The sequence below is a fragment of the Rhinoderma darwinii genome, chromosome 9 (genome assembly GCF_050947455.1).
Source record: "Rhinoderma darwinii isolate aRhiDar2 chromosome 9, aRhiDar2.hap1, whole genome shotgun sequence".
In the NCBI taxonomy this organism is placed as follows: domain Eukaryota; kingdom Metazoa; phylum Chordata; class Amphibia; order Anura; family Rhinodermatidae; genus Rhinoderma; species Rhinoderma darwinii.
In genome coordinates this window covers 89,568,261-89,588,848 of record NC_134695.1, presented here as the reverse complement: position 1 = coordinate 89,588,848, position 20,588 = coordinate 89,568,261, and the positions used below count along the sequence as shown (strand labels likewise).

The 20,588-nt window shown below is 44.0% G+C and overlaps 1 protein-coding gene across 2 annotated transcripts in view; it reads left to right on the top strand.

The window, feature by feature from the left end:
• The window catches only part of PEPD (peptidase D), a 297,439-nt gene extending 278,887 nt beyond the window's left edge, over positions 1-18,552 (top strand). For both annotated transcript variants that reach the window (XM_075838450.1, XM_075838452.1), the window contains exons 13-15: positions 5,412-5,596; positions 12,197-12,388; positions 18,085-18,552. In XM_075838450.1, the coding sequence (XP_075694565.1) occupies positions 5,412-5,596; positions 12,197-12,388; positions 18,085-18,237 (530 nt within the window). In that variant the 3' untranslated portion in view covers positions 18,238-18,552. The remainder of the gene's footprint in view (positions 1-5,411; positions 5,597-12,196; positions 12,389-18,084) is intronic.
• Positions 18,553-20,588: the final 2,036 nt, after the last annotated feature.

The window sequence follows — 20,588 nt, the reverse complement described above, 5'->3', positions numbered from 1 at the left end:
CTATCAGTCAAAAGTAGTTGGGGGAACAACGGGCTCCTTTTGCCTTTGGCAATTCTCTCTGCATTATTCAAATCTAGTTACTGCGCATGCGCCGCTATGGTGTCCGGTTCTGCGCTTGCACCAGAGCAGGACATCGATGCTCAAGCGTGTGTGCTGGGGGGAGGCGGGGAGCTGTCAATCAAAAGTAATTATTGGGCTTGAGGAACGAAGATATGACAATTTTATGCTCGTTAGCATATGGCGCGGGGAGAGTAAAAAACTGAATATTAAAGAGTCTCTGTCACCAGATTATAAGTGTCCTGTCTCCTACATAAGGAGATCGGCGCTATAATGTAGGTGACAGTAATGTTGTTTATTTAATAAAACGATCTATTTTTACCACTTTATTAGCGATTTTAGATTTATGCTAATGAGTTGCTTAATGCCCAAGTGGGCGTATTTTTACTTTAGACCAAGTGGGCGTTGTACAGGGGAGTGTATGACGCTGACCAATCAACGTCCTGCACTTCTCTCCATTCATTTACTCAGCGCATAGTGATCCTGCTAGATCCTTATGTGCTGTCTAACACATTAACAGTACTGAAGTGTTTAGACAGTGAATAGACATTCCACGGGATGTCTATTCACAATCTCTGCACTTCGTTACTGTTTCTGTGGTAGTTACAGCAGAGGAAGCGTGATCTCGCGAGATTACGCGGTAAATGACAGGTTACAACGAGATCACGCTTCCTCTGCTGTAACTACCACAGACAGAGTAACGAAGTGCAGAGATTGTGAATAGACATCCCGTGGAATGTCTATTCACTGTCTAAACACTTCAGTATTGTTAATGTGTAAGTATAAGACAGCACATAAGGATCTAGCAGGATCCCTATGCGCTGAGAAAATGAATGGAGAGGAGTGCAGGACGCTGATTGGTCACTGATTGGTCAGCGTCATACACTCCCCTGTACAACGCCCACTTGGTCGAAAGTAAAAACACGCCCACTTGGGCATTAAGCAACTCATTAGCATAAATCTAAAATCACTAATAAAGTGGTGAAAACAGATCGTTTTTTAAAAAATAAGAAGCATTACTGTCACCTACATTATAGCTCCGATCTCCTTATGCAGGAGACAGGACACTTATAATGTGGTGACAGAGTCTCTTTAAAGGTACGGAGCTGCTGAGAAGATAATTATAGGTTATATAGAAATGATGTTTCACCCACTGCCACCAGGTATTGCTGGTTTTATAGGTGAAATGCTGGTGACCGGTTCCCTTTAATGGTCTGTTATTGTGGTCTATGTTTCCGTTGTATATTTTTTTTGCAAATTCGCAAAGGAAAGGAAATCTATAAAGGAATCACTGATCACACATGCGGACGTGGTATATCTAAGATGTTTCTGGAGAAGTTGTCGGTTGACAACTCCCCCCACTAGTTGTTACCGTTCTCTTCAAAACTACCGTGCGTGGCTATAGGGGAGCCGGAGATGTATCCCTACATAAGAAAGCTGATTTAGGCCTTGTTCACAAGGCGTGTTTTTGACGCGGTTTACGCGCCAAAAAACGGGTCGAGAGCGCATGCTTTAAGCTTCTCATTGACATCAATGGGAAAGCGCATTGTATTGCATGCAACGCGGTTTTTTTTACTCTACGTAAAAATTGCGTTGTGTAAAAGAAAAAGAAGCTTCAGGTCAATTCCTGGCGCGTAAAATGCGCCAAAAACGCCCCTAATTCCCAGTGTCAATAGGAGTCTACTACGCGCTAAAAAAAATGCGTTGAAAACGCACTTTACAAAAACGCTACTGGTTTTGACACGCTTACACGTCGTTTTTTTGAGCGCCGTGTGAACAAGGCCTCGTCCTGTAGTGGTGGCCATATTGTTTAGGAGACTTTTCTAGATTGGACTATGGTTGTGTTACATGAAGTGCTCTTCTATCAGGCTGCAAAAAATTCCAAATTCTGTATGTCTCTTCTATGTGGTAAAGGTTCCCTGAGTAGTAATCAGCGTATAGTGCCTGATGTATAGAAGTGCCGTCTCCCCCCAGGACTGGTATTGGGTAAGGTGGTCTATTGTCTGGTAGCATTGGCAGCCAGTGTTAACACTAGTCCCGGTTCTCCCCTCGCGGCCTGGCCATTGGTTCACTGACCTGTATTCCACATGATATCATTTGGCAGCGAGCTGGGATTAAACAGACATACCATCAGCAGATTTTTTTTGTGTGTGACTGGGCAGACACCTTCCATAGTACAAGGACACTTCCTATGCAGCTGTGAGGAGAGGAGTCACAGGGGGAAAGCTCTGTCCACAATCATCCAAAATGCAGCACTTGGCATATTCTACACGTCTGGAGACACAAAATCCCCTGGAATGGGCTGATTATATCTCTGGCATAACTGCTGGCCGAGAGGGTCATTGTTCATTTGGCCAGGATTTGGAGTCCTATTCTCCTCTGGTTGTAATGATGGGGGTAGTATTTAAACTCTTTTTGAGGCCTGGCAGAATATAACACGAAGCCCAAAATAAAGGTGCCGCTGCACAAAGTAACGCATCCAATCCTCTGCAGCACTGATCAGAGACGTCTATAATGCAGCGCCATTAAAATAAATGACTGTAGTTAAAGGGGTTTTCCAGGTTCTGACAACTGATGACCTATCCACCGGATAGGTCATTAGTACATGATCTGTGGGGGTCCGACACCGGGGCCCCGCACAGATCAGCTGCTCCGGTGCCTCCGGGCACCGGACGTACATGCCGGAAGAAGTTGGTTCTGGCAACAGAATAGCGACCGAGCTGCAGTACTGTATTCAAGTGAATGGACCTGCAGTTCTGCAGCACGGCCGCTATGCTATGTATGGAGCACGCTGCTTCCGAGCTCCGTCCATAGCATTATGTGCCATAACGTCTGGTGCCCGCAGGCCACCGGAGCGGCTGATCGGTGCGAGGTCCGGGTGTCGGACCCGCACCGATGACAGACTGATGACATATCCGGTGGATAGGTCATCAGTTGTCAGGAGCTGGACAACACCTTTAAGGAAATTTCAGACTGGAGGAAAAGGGTTAAGTGCTGTGGCCCCTTCGTTCTGAGTAGTGATGAGGGTCCCAGCTCACAGAGCCGCATCTCATGTCTTATTGTCACACCAGAGGATTCTTAAAAGTAGTTGGTATTCAACTTAGTGTATTACTCTGTTCTGCACCGTCTATGAGGCCGGGGCTACATGGAAATCCACGTCAAATTTGCTGCATTCTGTCTCCTATTAAAATGACGAGGGACTGACTGAGTTACTTGTCATCAGTCCCCTTTAGGGCCACATGCACACGATGCTTATTATGTGCGTATTTACAATGCAGATTTTCCTGCGGCAAATTCCCAGCGTAATAAATAACTGCAAAGTGGGGGTTTATTCACACGAAAGTTGAATACGTCCATACAACGGCAAGTTTATAAAAATAAAAAAAAATGCACCAAAATCTACAGCACTTAATCTGCACCGGTTTCCGCCTCAAAATGTAAAACCCGCAATATCAAGTGTGCTTTTTATTTGTGCGGTCAGATGATGTAAAGCGACCATTACACAACGGACATTTGCATTGGCTCTCCTTTATAAAGTGACCGGGAAATACAGAAAGATGACAAAAGATTGTCACTACAGCTTGATATATCCCCTGCTCCTTTCTTAAAGGAACATTCACGCGCAGCGCTTTTAAACCACATCAGCAACTGGATATTACAATGTTGTGGTTGAGACTTTTAGAAGCCCCATTCACAGCGTACATGTGAAAATTACACGTTTTAGGGCATCTTTTTTTTCAGTGTTGTTTTTTTTTTTTTTTTTCCTCAATGACTAAGGCTTCGTTCACATCTGCGTCAGGGCTCCGTTCATGGGTTCCGTCTGAACTTTCCGTCAGGGGAACCCGTAAACGGAATACAAACGGAAACCATAGGTTTCTGGAGGCATCACCATTGATTTAAATGGAAACTGATCCGGTGCATATGGTTTCCGTTTGTCACCGTTGTGTGAGGGTTCCGTCGTTTTGATGGAATGAATAGCGCAGTCAACTACAGTATTGATTCCCTCAAAACGACGGAATCCTTGCACAACGATGACAAACTGAAACCATTTGCATCGGATCCGTCACCATTGAAATCAATATTGATGGATTCTGTGCATGGGTTCTCCTGACGGAAAGCTCCGATGTAACCCCATGAACGGAGTCCAGACGCAGATCTGAACAAAGCCTAAAAAGGAGATGTCTCATGAAGACAAAGTCGGCTTCTCTCACCTCAGCTGTTCTCGCCTGGAGAAGCTGCGGCCGCTGCAGATAAAACGTAGCATTATATGCCGGACATGTAAATGAATGGCCGTCCATGTAATGTAAGGACGTGTCAGGTCCGTCAGAGTGGGAGATGCTCATACAGAGCAGCCCTCTGTTCTGGCACATACAGGGGTCCCCATTGCCTAGTTGGGCATAAGGACATGAAGCATAAGAAATACTTCTATTGAAAAACTACAATCTCTGTTTTTAGGTGCACTTTCTTTTGCCTCAGTCTTCCCTGTACGCTCATCTGTTCCCATTTTCACTGCAAGTCGCAGGAGAGGCCCTTCCCAGTGGTACTTAAGGTGCCCAAAAAAGCTAGAGACATAATGAGAAATATACAGACAGGCGTACCTCAGCGCAGGTAATGGAAGCGGCCTCCGTTTTATACTTGCACCATTTGATAGAGCAGAAATGAAAAAGTAATAATCCTTCACCTACTGAGCAAAGATTATTCCTATGTAGACTCTGTGTGTGTCAAAGGCTGAAAACTGCGGGCAGCCAATTCTAATGGATTACAGACGATGACGGGTGCACAAAATGAGAACGCTCCAGCCAAACTCCAGATTATTATTATGTAGGTTGAAATGAAAACTGCAGTTGCACATAGTTCATTACACGTTACTATTATATTATTATTGGGGTTTCCCCCCCAGAAGCGGATTTTGGGGGTCTCAATGCAGGGAGCTTGCAGCAAAGGGAAAACAGAGCTAATCACTCAGGAATCACTTAAGGCTCCTCTTGTAGCTAGAATAGGTATATAGAGTGCCATTTCTCGCTAGAGGACCAGGCACGTCCATGTATTACACGGAAAGCCCACCGATTTAATTGGGGCCTGTGTCATTTTGTGGTGGCACTGGAGGGGAATTGAACACTCGCTGCCACGTTCCTACTGGATTGTGGAACCCTTCTAACTATGAGGATTTTTCCTAATGTCAGGAGAGATGATCGGTTCACTTTGAAAGGGTTGTCTGCTGTCTGTTTTAATAAACACTTACATCCAATCTGATCCAATCTGTATGACGATGTTCTGTAGTTCCCCTATATATACTACATAGAATAAGCATTGAGGTCAGTAGATTAAAGGATAATGTGTTACCTGTTCCGCAGGTGTGGCCTGGCCCGATATGCATCGTCTGGCTGATCGTGTTCATCTGGAGGAGCTGACAAAGATCGGCATCGTGAAGGGCAATGTTGAGGACATGATGAAGGCCCACATGGGAGCGGTCTTCATGCCACACGGATTGGGTCATTTCCTTGGCATTGATGTCCATGATGTCGGAGGCTACCCAGAGGTCAGTGCTTTGGGTAATACGTCCTTAATCACCAACTTGATGGAGATGTGGTGCACGTTTCCCAGGGCTCCCCGATACTCATGTCATATATATCTCCGGTGCCTATATTCATGTTTACTGCTGTATCGGGAGCACTTTTCTGTGAGAGATAGAAGAACATTAGAGAAACTGATTACAAAATACTTAGTCTGTGATACGCTGACAGGTGGGCTTTATGCACACGGCCGTGCCCATAATCACGGCCCGGGATTGCGAGCATGGCCACGGGCCGCATTTTCGGCCCATGCTCCCATACAAAGTATGGGAGCACGGCCCGTAAAAGACGAAAAGTAGGACATGCTCCATAATTCCCGGCACGGTTCTACGGCACGGACACCTATTCGTAGTGATACGGAAAGGTGTCCGCGGCCAATAGAACTGCGTGGCTCCATAATTGCGGACCGTATTACGGTCCACAATTCAGGAGATTTTTCATGGTCGTGTGAATGGGGCCTTAGGGTATGTTCACACAGGGCGGATTAGCTGCAGATTTTCCGCAACAAATATCATTGTGGAAAATCCACAACGTATTACAGTAGCAGCAAAGTGGAGATTTGAACAAATCTCATCCACACGCTGCGGAAAGAATCCGCTGAGAAATCGTTCGTAAATTGACTTGCGGTGCGTTTTTTTAATCCGCATTATATCAATTTATGCTGCGGTATCGCTGCTCCTTTGCTGCAGGTTTTCCCCCAATGGGGAGGTAAATGGTGCGATTTTTGCGGTGGAAATGCTGCAATTCTGCCGCAAAATCGCAAATCAGAAAAAGAAAAAAATCCTGCGGTTTTTTTTGTTTAAAAATTTAGAAAAAAGCCAATACTTAACTTCTGCGAGTTGTCATAACGTTGTGTCCCTCTGTTCTCCGTGCAGCCCGGCCTCCTGGCATAACGTTTATCCCAAGTGACTTCTACAGCCAATCGCAGGCTGCAGCGTCATCCCAGGAGGCCGGGCTGCACAGAGAACAGAGGGACACCTCGCTATTACAACACCGGGGGGGGTAAGAATTGGCTTCTTTTTTTTTTTTTTACAGCAGAGATTCCGCCTGAAAATCTTCACCACAATATACAGTTATCGTCCGGAATTCCCTGCAGGTTCTAGGACGGATATGCCATGTACTCTAATGTAGCGTATCCACCCTGTGTGAACATACCCTTAACACTCCAATCTTAAATTACGTCATATCTTGTACTCTCACAACCGGAGCTGCATTCAGAATTCTGTCAGTGTCTGAGACCATTGCTGGGTAGCGTGTTGAGTTGGGTGTGCACAATATTACTGTAGATCCTGTAATACAGAGTAAGTAGGGGTGAGCACATATTTCACCCAGTTCACAATTCACCAGCCATAAAAATTGAGACAATTCTTCTATTATTTTCATGGCAAATCAGTTCACTTAATCTGTTTCACTAATTTCTAGTTAATTGTTAATGGTTTATCAGCATAGAGATGACGAAGATTCTGCCAGATGACATTTTTAGAATTGAAGAGGAAAAACCCTCAGTGTCTTATCAGTGGGGTTCCGACCTCTGCCGACCCTCAGAACGGGGTTGCAGCATTGATTTAGCATTGCGGTCCTTTCACCGTTTTCCTCTGCACAGTGGCGCCCCCTGCCTCCTGCTGTGCAGGGAATAGTACAGCCCTTTAATGTAGCTCAGGATGTCGCTGGAGTATAAGGCTGGATTCATACATCACATTTTTGAGCCAAAGCCAGAAATGGATTCAGTAGAAAGGAGAAGTATGGGTTCTAACTTTATATTTCCGATTTCTTTTGAAACCACTTCTGACAAGTACGAGATAAATGAAGCAAAATATGTTGATTAGGACTATGCTTTAAAGTAGATGTGACAAGATAACAAGGAAAATACTGCATAGTAAAATCCTGAAGACTTGGGGTGAATTTACCTGCATTACACTTGAGTAGGAACAGTCTCATCTCATCATCCATAGTGATCATTTCCAGCTGATAAATTGTCCCACACGTCTGACACGTTTCAATCATAACCATTTTTACTGTGATCAAATTGATTTTTCACAGGAAAAATTACAAATCTGCCGCCTTCAAAGCTATAACCTCCCAGCATTCCTCAGTGATTCAATATCTGCTCAGTTTGCTCTGGTGATTTGCATTCTGAGAAGTGACATCATTACACCAGGCGCTGAACAGTAATCCAATGCAGGAAAAACTAATAGCTAAACTGTTAAGGACAGTTTATAATAGCAACCAGCAGAATAGTGAGTGCAGCTCTGGAGTATAATACAGGATGTAACTCAGGATTAGTACAGGATAAGTAATGTAATGTATGTACACAGTGACTCCTCCAGCAGAATACTGAGTGCAGCTCTGGAGTATAATACAGGATGTAATTCAGGATCAGTACAGGATAAGTAATGTAATGTATGTACACAGTGACTCCACCAGCAGAATAGTGAGTACAGCTCTGGAGTATAATACAGGATGTAACTCAGGATCAGTACAGGATAAGTAATGTAATGTATGTACACAGTGACTTCACCAGCAGAATAGTGAGTGCAGCTCTGGAGTATAATACAGGATATAACTCAGGATCAGTACAGGATAAGTAATGTAATGTATGTACACAGTGACTCCACCAGCAGAATAGTGAGTGCAGCTCTGGAGTATAATACAGGATGTAACTCAGGATCAGTACAGGATAAGTAATGTAATGTATGTACACAGTGACTCCACCAACAGAATACTGAGTGCAGCTCTGGAGTATAATACAGGATATAACTCAGGATCAGTACAGGATAAGTAATGTAATGTATGTACATAGTGACTCCACCAGCAGAATAGTGAGTGCAGCTCTGGGGTATAATACAGGATATAACTCAGGATCAGTACAGGATAAGTAATCTAATGTATGTACACAGTGACTCCACCAGCAGAATAGTGAGTACAGCTCTGGAGTATAATACAGGATGTAATTCAGGATCAGTACAGGATAAGTAATGTAATGTATGTACACAGTGACTCCACCAGCAGAATAGTGAGTACAGCTCTGGAGTATAATACAGGATGTAACTCAGGATCAGTACAGGATAAGTAGTGTAATGTATGTACACAGTGACTCCACCAGCAGAATAGTGAGTGCAGCTCTGGAGTATAATACAGGATATAACTCAGGATCAGTACAGGATAAGTAATGTAATGTATGTACATAGTGGCTCCACCAGCAGAATAGTGAGTGCAGCTCTGGAGTATAATACAGGATGTAACTCAGGATCAGTACAGGATAAGTAATGTAATGTATGTACACAGTGACTCCACCAACAGAATACTGAGTGCAGCTCTGGAGTATAATACAGGATATAACTCAGGATCAGTACAGGATAAGTAATGTAATGTATGTACATAGTGACTCCACCAGCAGAATAGTGAGTGCAGCTCTGGGGTATAATACAGGATGTAACTCAGGATCAGTACAGGATAAGTAATGTATGTACGCAGTGACTCCACCAGCAGAATAGTGAGTGCAGCTCCTGAGTAACATGTTAATTATTATTATATGAAACAATAACGGCGAAACCATGTATATGTAAAAATTTGTAACACAAAACAGTGAAAAAAAGTGTGTGTGTGTGTGTGTGTGTGTGTGTGTGTGTGTGTGTGTGTGTGTATATTTTTTTATTTTTAATCTTTATTGACATTTGTGTAACTCTTTATTTAGTAATATTAGGGGAACATCACAATAGGATCCTCTGATCACTTATATAATGCTTTGGTATGTTTAGTATACTAAAGCATTATTGCCTGTTAGTAGTAAACTGACAGGCAACTATTAGGCAATCATATAGGCATGTTAGCCCCCCTAGCTGCTATGCCAATCCATCCGCACTACGCAATCGCGTCACAGGGCACCAATGGGGGGACAAAGGGAACTCCCTCCCTCTGTCTAGCCACCTAGATGCCGCGATCACTATGACCGTGGCATCTTGGGGGTTACATGGCCAGGATCTGAGTTATCTCTAATCCTGGCTGTCAGATAATGCCGGGCTCCCGCTGTGATCGTACAGGTAAGGCTTCTGTAACGCTACATCTTGGTGGCTTAAGGTAAGCCATTCCATGACCTACAGCTATGTCAAAGTTTGTCAGAAATGTCACCCATTAATCTTTTCATACAAATCAAAAACCGAAAGAAGGAAAATGAGGCCTCTTACACAGAAGACCTTGGGCAACTAAGCATAAGACTGTGCCAAATAACCACCAACAGTTTGTCGTGCGGATAAAGTGGAGTACGATGTTACTTGTGTATGGGAATTGTCTCTTTGTGCTCAGGAATGTTTGGTACTTGGGCCGGGCTTACAGTTAGGAGTGCCGTTCCTTCCAGTTTTACGTTTTTGGCGAGTTTATATAACCACAGGTTCCCCCAACATTCGTCACTGCGAGTCTCTCTATTGTTGTGAGCCTAGAAATGCCTCCGACCCACAACGCATCCAACCGCTCCGTCCAACAGCTGATTCTGTTTTGTGTTTGCGCTCTCTGATTAGTTCTTCTTTCAATGGCCAAAGTATACTTTACTGCTTGATGGGATTTGGAGCAAGTTTGCTCTGCATATTCCAGGACTTCTCTGTGACGGGAGAACATATTGTGATAGTTCTGCGGGCTGATCAGGGCCGACCACTTGGCTGCGCGGTTTATTTAGAGAACAAGTACAATCTGGAGAGCCACTGGAAACCGGAGAATCATTCACATCTTTTATGTATTGTACTTGACTTCCAGGAAACATGTTTAATATAAGACTGTCCTCTGGGATCTTCTACTGCGCTTCGTCTGAGCATTAATACAAATCATATACCAGGCAGCGCCAACCCGTGGATTCCTGACAATTGTGAAGCATTGAGCCAACTCTTGACATTTATGATAGTGATAAACAACTACAAACCCCAGCATCCCTTGTCTGAATGCTGAAGAATGGGTTGCACAAGCTGCTCTAGGACTTGTAGTTCCACGACTGCGAAAAACCATTCTGTACATTGGCCATCAAGGTAACCATTTGATAGAGCCGGGTTGATGGCAGACACCCAGTACCCTATGTGGTCATTACCTTACCCATAAGATTCAGCTATTACTGGCACTTCTCCTGAATAAGACTCCGTTCTGTTGAAAGCTTTTTTTTTTCTTGATGACTGAATTCCTAAATATGGACGAAGTCAGTTTTTGCCTTCATTGCTCAGCATTGGATCAGTCCCTCACTGTGCAGGCTCAGAAGCTCAGGCTTCCAACTTGTACTTTTCTCGTGACAGATTCCGCTTTAGGCCCCATGCCCACTTCAGTTTTTTCCTTCATATACATTTCAATGCGGCCATTCATACTTCCGTTGTTTTAACGGAACCGTGCGGCCGTTCCGTCAAAAGTAGTGCAGGTCCTACTCCTGCCCGTTTTTGACGGAACAGTCTCGATGTTTGCATTGAATTTGGTCTGTGAAACAACGGGCTGCACACGCAAGCCATCCGTGTGTAGCCTGTGTGTGACGGGACCGTCATTAACGGCCGTACAACGGCTGACGGAAGTGTGCATGAGGCCTAAAAATGCAAAGTCCTGTACTGAACACATCGCATTGACTTATAGTATGAATGGTAGCATGCATTAGGCCAGCAACCTTCAGCACTCCAGCTATTGTGAAACTACAATTCCCAGCACGCACGGACAGCCAAAGGCTTTATTGTTCCAGCCAAAGGCTGTCAGGGCATGCTGAGAACTGTAGTTTCACAGCAGCTAGAGTGCTGAAGGTTGGGGACCCCTACCAATATGGAATAGTGACACTATTTTAAAATACTCACACCCTGACCACACTCCCAACAAACAAGGTAATGCTCTGGTCACATCTGCATTGGGGACTCCATTAGAGACCTCCATCGCAGATCTGGCAGAGATTACTGGAAACAATAGTGCAGCATTCCGCACTATTGTTTCCGGTAAAACCACGGACACTCCGATGAAAAGCAGACGGAACCCATTAAAGTCAATCGGTTCAGTGGGGCCTCTGGTGGTGTCTGTGCTGGAACAGAACAGTCACTTCCGGGTTTTCCCTCGTTCTGCCCCTCTGATGGTGCAGAACAATGGAAAGCAGCAATGCTGATGTGAACCCAGCCTTAGGCCTTATTCACACGAGCCTTGAATACGTCCGTGTGACGGCCGTTGAAACAACAGTTGTCACACGGACCTATGTAATTCAATGGGGCCGTTCACACGGCCGTTGTTTCAATGGACCTTGTAAAGAGTCTGTGAAAAAATAGGACATGTCCTATTTTCTTTCGCTTCACGCATCCCTCCATAGACTCTAGTCTATAGGGGGATGCGTGATAATGCGTCCCGCAGGGGTGCAGCACGGATGCACCTTGGAAGGCAAAAATGGCAGTTTGTCACGTCCGCGGTTTGCTACGCTCGTGTGAATCCGGCCTTACACTGATTTGCGCTATGCAGACCAAACACTAACCTGCACCACAATCCTGCATCAGGATTGCGTTATTGTAAAAGATGGGGGTCATTTACCTTCCTGAAGTTTGTACTTGGACAATAACATTCGGCTTAATTTTCAGGGGGTTGATCGCATTGACTTGCCTGGTCTGAAAAGTCTCCGCACTGCGAGGAATCTGCAAGAGAGGATGGTCCTAACCATCGAGCCCGGAATCTACTTTATTGACCACGTCCTTGATCAGGCACTGGCTAATACGGCTCAATCATGCTTCATCAACAACCAGGTTCTCCAGCGCTTCAGGGGATTTGGCGGGGTGAGTGACAAGTACAATAATGATCTTCATTGTTATCCTTATGTCTCGCCAATATTCATGTACAATGAACCATATCAATATGATTCAGAATCTATCTTACTGATCATCCTACCGCAAGCGGTCTGCACGCTAGACCAGATAATGGGGGATATCAGGACAGTAGCTGGTAGCCAAATACATATCTGCTGCAGCCTTGTGGTCAAATAGGCTTCATGCAGGGGCGTAGCTAAAGGCTCATGGGCCCTGGTGCAGGAATTCAGCTTGGGCCACGATATCCCTCCCCAACACCACCAGACCCCTGCGCGAGCTCATGCCCAGCTGCCTTGCCCGACAGCCACCATGGATGCCCCCACAGTATAATGCCTCTCATAGCTGACCACCACAGTATAATGCCCCACATAGCTGACCACCACAGTATAATGCCCCACATAGCTGCACCCACACCATATAATGCCTCCCATAGCTGCTCCTGTACAGTTAGATTCCCCACATACAGTATAATTCTCCCTCAGCAGCCACCATATCAGGCCCCCCTCCCACACCCAGTATATTGCCCCCATATGTGCCTTATAGAAATATAACCTAATTACATACCTATCCCAGTTCCCACGACGGGTGAGGAGATCCTTCTCCTCCTCTGCACTGAGCTGATTGACTCGGCGCAGACAGGCGCGATGTGGTGACGTCATCGTGCCTGCCTGCGCCGAGCCGCTCATGGCTGTCAGCTCCTTGCTCCAGCATTGAATTCAACTGTATCTACATCCTAAGGACGCAGATACAATTGGAACCGGGACCTCGTGAGTGGCTAGCGGGGGGTTGCGACCCCTATAGCTAAGCAACTGGCTTCATGATGGTGAGGGGATAGATGGCATCTCGTGTGTGTGTGTGTGTGTGCGTGTGTGTGTGTGTGTCCTGATGCCATCTGTCACCCATAGGCTCCCATGTTAAAAAAAAATGATACAGAGTGGCATACGTTTTTTTTTACAGGATGCCACTGCATAGAAAAGTGTAGCTGACTACGCTATTCTATCCAGCAAAATAAGGTACTCCAGCGTATACCGCCCTGATGGAGGCCAAAAAGACCCTCTTTTGGCCTCCTTTGAGTGAATAGGAAACTTTAGATACGTGTATGGTATAAGTACGGCATACGTTTTCTAATTACATTGGTTAGAAGTTCTCCGTTGTTATCTATTAGGTGATTAGGGGACACATGACACATGGGTCCAGAATTATCAATGTATTTTCACCTTTCTTGGCGTATTTTAGTCCAGAATAATCTGCTTTGTGACCTATTTATTAACCGTTTACACCATGCATGTCAGTTTGTAAAGTGGAGTGAAAAGTGGGCACAGCTTACTACACATCTATGAGATTCAATCATTTTGAAAACGTCGCATCTCCACTCCACACAGACTTGGCGCACAAAAAGTGGCGGCATTTTAGCCCGTGGTACCAGTGGTAATTCTGCCGTGAGTTGAGGGTCTGAATGATCTGATTATACAGAACTGGTAACTGGGCACAATCTCCACATGTCTGTCAGCGAGATGGAGATTTTTAAGGTCGACCTTCTACAGTACACCAACTAACGTGGATAACCATTTATCATTGATCTTCACTTACACTTGACAATTCCCCTTACGTTTGGTCAGAGACCAGCAAATTGTGACGAACAGCAGAGGAAGTGTCTATCAGCAGACGAGACGTGCCGTTCCCATCTGACAAATACATTTAGAAAGAGAACCTGTATAGTTGCTTTTTCAAATCTAAAATCAGAGTTTCTAATATGTTACATAGGGGGCCCCACCTGCTGAGGGTTATTCGCTGTGAACTTGTGTATTATGGGGAAACCTTCCCAGTCTTAGTATTGCGAATATGGGCCAATAAAAATGTAAATGCTGATTTAAGAAGAAAAAAATAAAATAATGAACCTAAATTAGTAATTGGTGTTTACAAGGAAATATTTCAAAGAAGAAAAACCAGCACGCAGGGGATCTCCAGTGTGCACGCTGTCAATGGGACAGCTAATCCAACATCAATATGGTCAAGGAGGACTTGGCACCACGGAGACTCTTAAGCAGTGTAAAAAAATTGCTATAGATTTATTCAGATAGGTGGCGCTGTGTCCTCCTTGACCATGTTTACAAGGAAGGCGTTTACCTCCTGGCCAAAAATGAGCCCCTGCCTTTTCGTTACTTGTGCCCTGTGGAGCGGGCGTTTCTGATCTGCGCTGTCAGTTCACTTATCTTCACGCTGATAACGTCTTACTTTAGTCCAGTCATTTTATGGCTTGTGACTCATTTTACGTGAGACAAGGTCAGGGTCGATCACGAGTAACTGTTATGTGATTCATCAGAGCGAGGGGCAGAACGGCGAGGACCATATTCTGCTGATAAGATAGAGAATTCCCCCATCGGCACATTTTCTGGTGAGATTTGGCACAGCGGGCATCATAACACTTCCTTTAGTTACAAGCTGCAAGTTTAATAGTTTAGGAGAATGTATCCTTTGGAAGTTAATATGTTGTAGGGAGTTGGCACCTCCACCTAGAAGCTCTTTGTTCTATTTAGAGACTTCACTTTTACACCGGTTCCCTACCAAAATGAATTTTAAGCAAAATCTGACATGTGGGTAATGGTATGGCTGCTGGTAAATTGCTTTTCCCTTCTTTGTGTACAGCAGTGAGTGCCAAACCAGTTTTCAGCTGAGCAACAGCCATTTAAAACTAACAGACTGGTTGCTATGGATACGGTGCCTTACTGCGAGAATCGGTTCCCTAGCAACTAGTCTGGCTCAGATCTTCAACTGCTCAAACTACATTTTTACAGTCATATTGATCAGAATTGTATTCAAAATCCATTGATGGGGAATATACCTTTTAAGCTGCCCATCCACCTACCTATTAGAGTGGTCTTGTTTTTAGATTATTGATCGGTGAATGAGCAGCTTATGACATTCCAGTCTTGGCATCAACTAAAACGGATTGTCCAGTTGACAAGATAAATCAGCTCATCCGCATTTGTGGGCACATATACCAGAGAAAGGTTGACACAGCAGTGCGGCCGTTGGCTGGTTGCAGTATTGTATGCCATGAGTTGATCAGGACTCCCCTAAGCTCCGTATTAGGTGGGTCTTACACTTGTCACACATAGACCTGACCATACAAGGGCCCATGCAAATTTTTGCATTTCTAGTTTCAACCCTATAAGGGAATATACCAGGCGCCATACAGCACCTGCAACAATCTCCAGATACCGACCCACTGCCTCACCCAGATATACCACACTGTCCCTGCAATACAACCACCATTATACATACACCAAATATACACCCAACTCGGGAATTTTAAAGAAATGCCGAAAAACACAAAAGATGAACATAATGATCTTATTAACGTCTCCGGATACTGTTGATACTCCTACTAATGGGGTGACCAATATTTATATTATTATCTATTGAGACCAACCCGCCGGCATCCATTCTTGTGTACAAACATGAATGAAGACTGAGTGAGCAAACATTGCATGACATAGAAAAGACTGAAGAACGAGGCATGGAGAGCCTCATACCTCTAATATTATGGATGTCTACAGGGTTGATAGTTTGCACACCCTCAGTATGGCTTCTACCGTGTGTAGGCGTCAATCATTCAGTCAATTGTTGGCTTTTCTACAGAATGCAACATCCTAGAGGCAAACAGGAGGCTCCCACCCTGCAGTAACTTCATTTAATGGGTAACAAGGAGAAGCCACTGCCAGAAAATCCTTTTCTGAAAGAACTATTTGGCTTCCATAGTTATACTAATTAATACTAAATAATGTGGCCCGGAGGGGAGTCGTATATTGCAGGGCAGGACGGGACAGGTCTGTACGGAGGAATATGCCCATGAATTTGGCTGAGAACTCAGTTTAATGTATTTCTTGTGTAATTAAAGTCTTTGAACAATGCTAACAACAAGTGAATACCCAAAGTCTGGAAATATTCTAGAGATCTTTTCATGTTCCTAGAGAAGTCCAGGATAACACCTCTTCCCTAAAGATCGCTGCCCCAGCGGTCAGTTGACCACCACAGGTCCGGCTCCTGGAACCTCGACGGCTGCGTCTGGCCATACAATTGTAGTATTACATTACAACCGTTCAAATGAATAATCCACAATTAAATACATGGACGGCTGGCTCCACCAGAGCGCAAGCCACTCCTACTTAGCCGCTCCGGCTTATAAAGAGGGGTACCCTGCAGGGGACCCTGACTCTATGACATTTATATGACTTAATATGGCATACGGACAGGGTTTTGTCTTCATGAAACTACCCCTTTAAAGTTATTTGCCAGAGAAAACCATAATTTACCCCTCGTCTAAACATTTGGTCGGCCATTTAAAAAATATAGGACACTAAAATCGCCTAAATGCCGCTGACATCACCAGCGCTGACATCACCAGGATGCTGGTTTCTTGTCAACTGATGCCAGTGGTGTAGCTTCAGGGGGTGCAGCAGAGGGCATCACAATCGGGCTCCAACACCTTGGAGGTTTATCGAGTCACATAGAAGGCAGGATTATAAAAAGGTGGTGGGGTTACAGTAACGTAATGCTGCTGGACGGAGTGATTTCACTAGATGGATGGATATTTTATAATGTGTTTAGATTGTATATAACATGTATAATATATTTGTCTGTTTATTTTTTGTATTTGTTTGGGTGTTTTTTCATAACCCGCAGATATCACTATTGCTATTAAAGTGGGTTTCCAAAAACCCCTTGAAGGTCCCCTAAATAGTCAAATCATTTACTCATGTTTAAAATAATACTCTGGTCCTCGCTATTCTAATGTTTAATCCCAGCGCAACAACATCCATAAGGGTTTCACACACAGTTTTTTGGGAGAAATACGTTTTTGATGTATTTTTTTGAGCCAAAGCCATGAGAGAATTTGAACACAATGGGATATTTCTGGCTGTGCCTCAACCTGCAGTCGTGGTTTTTTTTTCCAAAAACGCTGTGCGTGAAACCACCCTAAAGAAGGCCAGTCACCATGGTCAGCAGCGGCGCGACCAGATTAGAATTTTAATGGTACCTTGCGGGCCCCTGCACACCCTGCAGATATTGTTGCAGCAACGAGCCAATTTTAGAAGAACGGAACAGATTTTCAGTCGCAGAAATTTCTGCACCAAAATCTGCAGTGTGTGCAGGAGGCCTGAAATTGCCCGCTGAAGCCTCAGAACCGGACTTTGATGACACATTAGAGACCTCTTTAGTATTCCTGATATTCGTTGCTAGTTTTAGAAATGGTTCATACATGGATTATTTCTCTAGTTACGGTTATTACTAGGACGCCGATAGAACGTCTGACAAACCGATTCCTTTTTTGGGTGACTTCTGAATGTGGAATCCTTTTAGCGATTCATCTAGACCAGGCCAGTTTTTAGGCTAGAGGTGCCCCTCGCAATGCTGATTATGGGGGGTCTCGTCGTTGCAGTATAAAATGGCCACTCATTGAGATCTGCAGATGTCAGTCCTTCACTCCTGTGAACGATACAGGATTTAATTCTTATCTATTAGCTCAGTTTGCCTTATTGGGTTTGTCTATAGCGGACAACCTGTTTAATTTTAGTATTGGGGGTCGGGAGATTTGCTCAAGTGATTCTCCTATAAATTTGTACAATATGTGCAGTATAAAACATGTCTTTTTTTTTTTTTAGGTGCGTATAGAAGATGATATCGCGGTCACCGCTCACAGCATGGAATTACTGACCTGCGTTCCTCGCACTGTGGAGGAGATTGAAGCTTTCATGGCAGGCTCAAAAGATGGGGGTAAATCTTTCAGTGCGGTGGTTCTCAGCCAGCAGCTGTGAGCGCGTCGGGAAAACCCTCGCAGCCGGTTCATTCCTTTGTGCCTTTTTGTTGATCGACTTTTACAATCTAAAAAAATCAAAATCATTTTCTATTCAGCAAATTTCAAATTGAAAAATTCCAATCCTCTTCCTAATAATTCCACGTTTGTAGGGACTGAACAGTCAATAAATTGAAATACAACGTCCAGCACTGTTCACTAAGTGGATGCAGTTTCTTGGCGGAACAGTTTGGGAATCTTGGCAATTCATCCATGTTATTGCTTTTCAGATATATTAACAGATCAGTTACCAAATAAATGCATTTAAACAATACAAGACTATAGAGGGGGTTCCATTTGTTTATAGATTCAGCTTGTGCCTATTACCCTGGAGAAGGGGGAATAGGAAAATGTGCACTGACAGATCTGACTTCTCCGCTGTACGTTCCAGAGCCGATGTGGAGCCATAATGTTTGTTGGACAGGACACACGATTTAACCTCAATCTCTGCTGCAATGGGGTGAGTGTAAGTGCTTAACGCAGCCAAGGACTTAACAGTAATGCTGGGTGATCTACTCCTTAATACTGCATGATCCGCACCTTGAGCAGGTACAGCGTGGAGGTTAAAGGGGTACTCAACCAAAAAGTTTTTGTAGAAAAATCTGATTAATATGGCAGTAAAAAAAAACAAGTTTTGTATACTGCTCCGCCTGCCTACCTCTGCTCAGTGCAAGGTCGAGCTGCAGACCTGAGACAAACTGGATCCAGGCATTGAGTGACGACCCAATATAAGGAACTTTGGCTGTAAAGTCCCATTTATATGTCACAATTTTTGGAAACTGACAAATGGTTCCCAAGGACCTAAAGATGGACATTTACATCATTACAATTACAGATGTGTCCTCCCTGAACTTATCTCTAAGCCCGTCATATCCTGAGATGTGTGGCGCGAGATGTAAAACAAATCGATAAAACTAAGCACACCTCCGACAGATGCCATCCGTTGCCTATAAACTTCCATGTTTAAAAAAAAAAAACCATATGTTTTATGTATACGTTGTATTACTGGACGGCTGTGACAGATGCAGTCTGTCGTCCATAGACATCCATGTTAAGTTGTTTTTTTACTGGATATCGCAAGATTGTATAACTTAACGCAAATCAAGAAAAGATAAGGGTGGACACATCTGTATCATATATAGAATATAGAATTTGCAAACACAAATGTGACTGTACTAAGCCTCTGTTCACATCAGTCAGAGGTATACGACTGGAGTAGGGTCCCATTCTAGAAGACCACATACCAAGGCGACCTCCCCACCTATGGAGGTCGCCTTGTCGTGGCAGGTGGGCTCACACAATTTGATCAAAATGTGCACTAAGAACCTCCCTATTGTAAGTAGATTTAGCAGTAATGCATATTTATCTATATTTAGTGGCTTAGGTGACATTGGTGTTCGCAGTGCGCTGCCGCCATTTTCTTGTGTGATTTTATATATATATATATATATATATATATACACACACAGAGTAAAGATAAAAAATTCCACTGTTTTAGTAGAAAATTACATATAAATGCAGATATTCACCCGACGCACATACATTGTCAGCACGGCTGTGCGTGCATGTGTTCTCAATGAGGAGGGGGGAATAAGTTGCTACCATACACCTTTAGCAGCGGCTTTTCTCCTGTGAGAACAATGAATCGGGTAAGTTTAAATCCAACATGCCTAGTTGGTTCCCCCGACATCTGCCATCAGGGGAGAGTCCGTACACCCTCATGTCCGTCAGTCCCGAGGAAATCAGCAGGTTTAGTAGACGTTCATCTAATGTGTTTGGGGGCCTTTATCTAGAGGGTAAAATACACAAATCCCTAGAATCACAGGTGATCACCCAACATTACAGGCTGCATGTGAATACATGGCTTCTGCCTCACTGACAATGTCATACACAATATATTCAGAAGAATTAGCGTTCAATGAGCTGTGTCTTTCCACTTTGGGTGCAGACGGTCTTCTCTTTAGTCATTTTGAGTGACTGGTTCGTATAGTAATGATCTCTGGGAGGAGAGAGGATCCTCCTTTTTACCTAAAGAACATTAAAATGAGTCTTCTGTGTTAACCACAATTTTCTATGGTAAAATCTACTCTGGAGAAAATTTGTGCTTCTACGGATTCTGAGTTACATCATTTTTTCTTCAATTATGTCTAAGGCTGGGTTCCCACAGAGCAGTTTTGCTGCAGATTTTTCCTGCATTTTGTAAGCCAAAACCAGAATTGGATCCAGGAGAGCAGAAATATAAGGCCTTTCTTTATATATTTCTTCTGTACTGTGGGAACCCAACCTAAAGCTTTAGAATTCTGCTAGTTCCCT